General features: G+C 67.3%; 1 protein-coding gene across 1 annotated transcript in view; it reads right to left on the bottom strand.

The window, feature by feature from the left end:
• The window catches only part of KCNK1 (potassium two pore domain channel subfamily K member 1), a 36,480-nt gene extending 35,850 nt beyond the window's left edge, over positions 1–630 (bottom strand). Inside the window, exon 1 of the mRNA XM_026062803.1 lies at positions 182–630. Within this exon, the coding sequence (XP_025918588.1) occupies positions 182–536 (355 nt within the window). The 5' untranslated portion in view covers positions 537–630. The remainder of the gene's footprint in view (positions 1–181) is intronic.
• Positions 631–1,071: the final 441 nt, after the last annotated feature.

The following is a 1,071-nucleotide window of genomic DNA, read 5'->3' as shown; positions in this document are numbered from 1 at the left end:
GGGAGCCCCGCAGCGGGGACCCCGAGCGGAGGGAGCCAGGCGGAACCCTCAGCAGCCCCCGCGCCTCCGCGAAGGGGGCCTCCCGGAGCCCCCCCTCCCAACGCGGCGGCAGGGGAGGCCTCCGGGCGCCGGGCAGGTGGCGAGGCCCGGCGGGAAGGGCCGCCCCCCGCCGCCTCCTTACCCGTGGTGGAGAGCACGGTGCTGGCGAAGAACAGGGAGGAGGTGAAGTCCCAGTTCCAGTTGCCCGAGGCGTTGCTGAGCACCGAGACGCCGTAGTTGCTGGCCTCCAGCACCCGCAGCAGGAACTGCTCCAGCTGCTGCTCCGAGAGGCAGGCGTGCTCCTCCAGGAAGCGCTGCTTCAGCTTGCCCAGCTCCTGGCGCAGCAGGTCCTCGTAGGGCAGCTCCACCGAGGAGAACACCACGGCGCCGAAGACCAAGTAGAGCAGGTAGCCCAGCACCAGCAGCGCGAAGCACCAGGCGGAGCGGTGCTGCTCCACCAGCCGCACGCAGGAGCTGCCCGCCAGCGACTGCAGCATCTTCCCAAGCCCAGCCCAGCGCCCCGGGGCCAGCTGCGGCCCCCGCGCCGGGCCGCGAAGTTGAAGGGCTGGGGGGAAACGCGCTGTGCTGCGCCGCGCCGCGCCGCCGCTCTTCCTGCTGACTTTGAACGCGCGGAGCCGCGGTGATGTGGCGCTCACGTGGCCTCGCGGCGCAGGTGGCCGCCGCCGCCGTCACGCACGCGGGCGGGCGCCAACGGCCGCCCGACCCTGGCTCTGCCCCCGCCCCCTCTTCGCCCCGCCGCCTGCCGGGGCGGCCGCTGGAACGGAGGGTTTCACGCTTGAGCCCGCTGAATAAAAGGACGTTTGTATACATATACATACACATCTTTTTTTTCCTTTTAACCTTCTTATGTATGGGAGTGTTACAAGCCCAAACCAAAATTCAGTGAAACCAACTGCAAAACTCTGGTTGTGACGGGGACCGTGCGTGGCTGGGGAAATCAGTAAGGTTTCTTCCCCTTTTTATACGAATGTACTTCAAGATTTCCTGCCTTTGGTGCGCCCCCATCACTAA

This window comes from Apteryx rowi, unplaced genomic scaffold (genome assembly GCF_003343035.1).
Source record: "Apteryx rowi isolate R43461 unplaced genomic scaffold, aptRow1 scaffold_193, whole genome shotgun sequence".
Taxonomy (NCBI): domain Eukaryota; kingdom Metazoa; phylum Chordata; class Aves; order Apterygiformes; family Apterygidae; genus Apteryx; species Apteryx rowi.
Note: the sequence above shows the minus strand (reverse complement) of the source record. Positions and strands in the feature narration are given on the sequence as shown.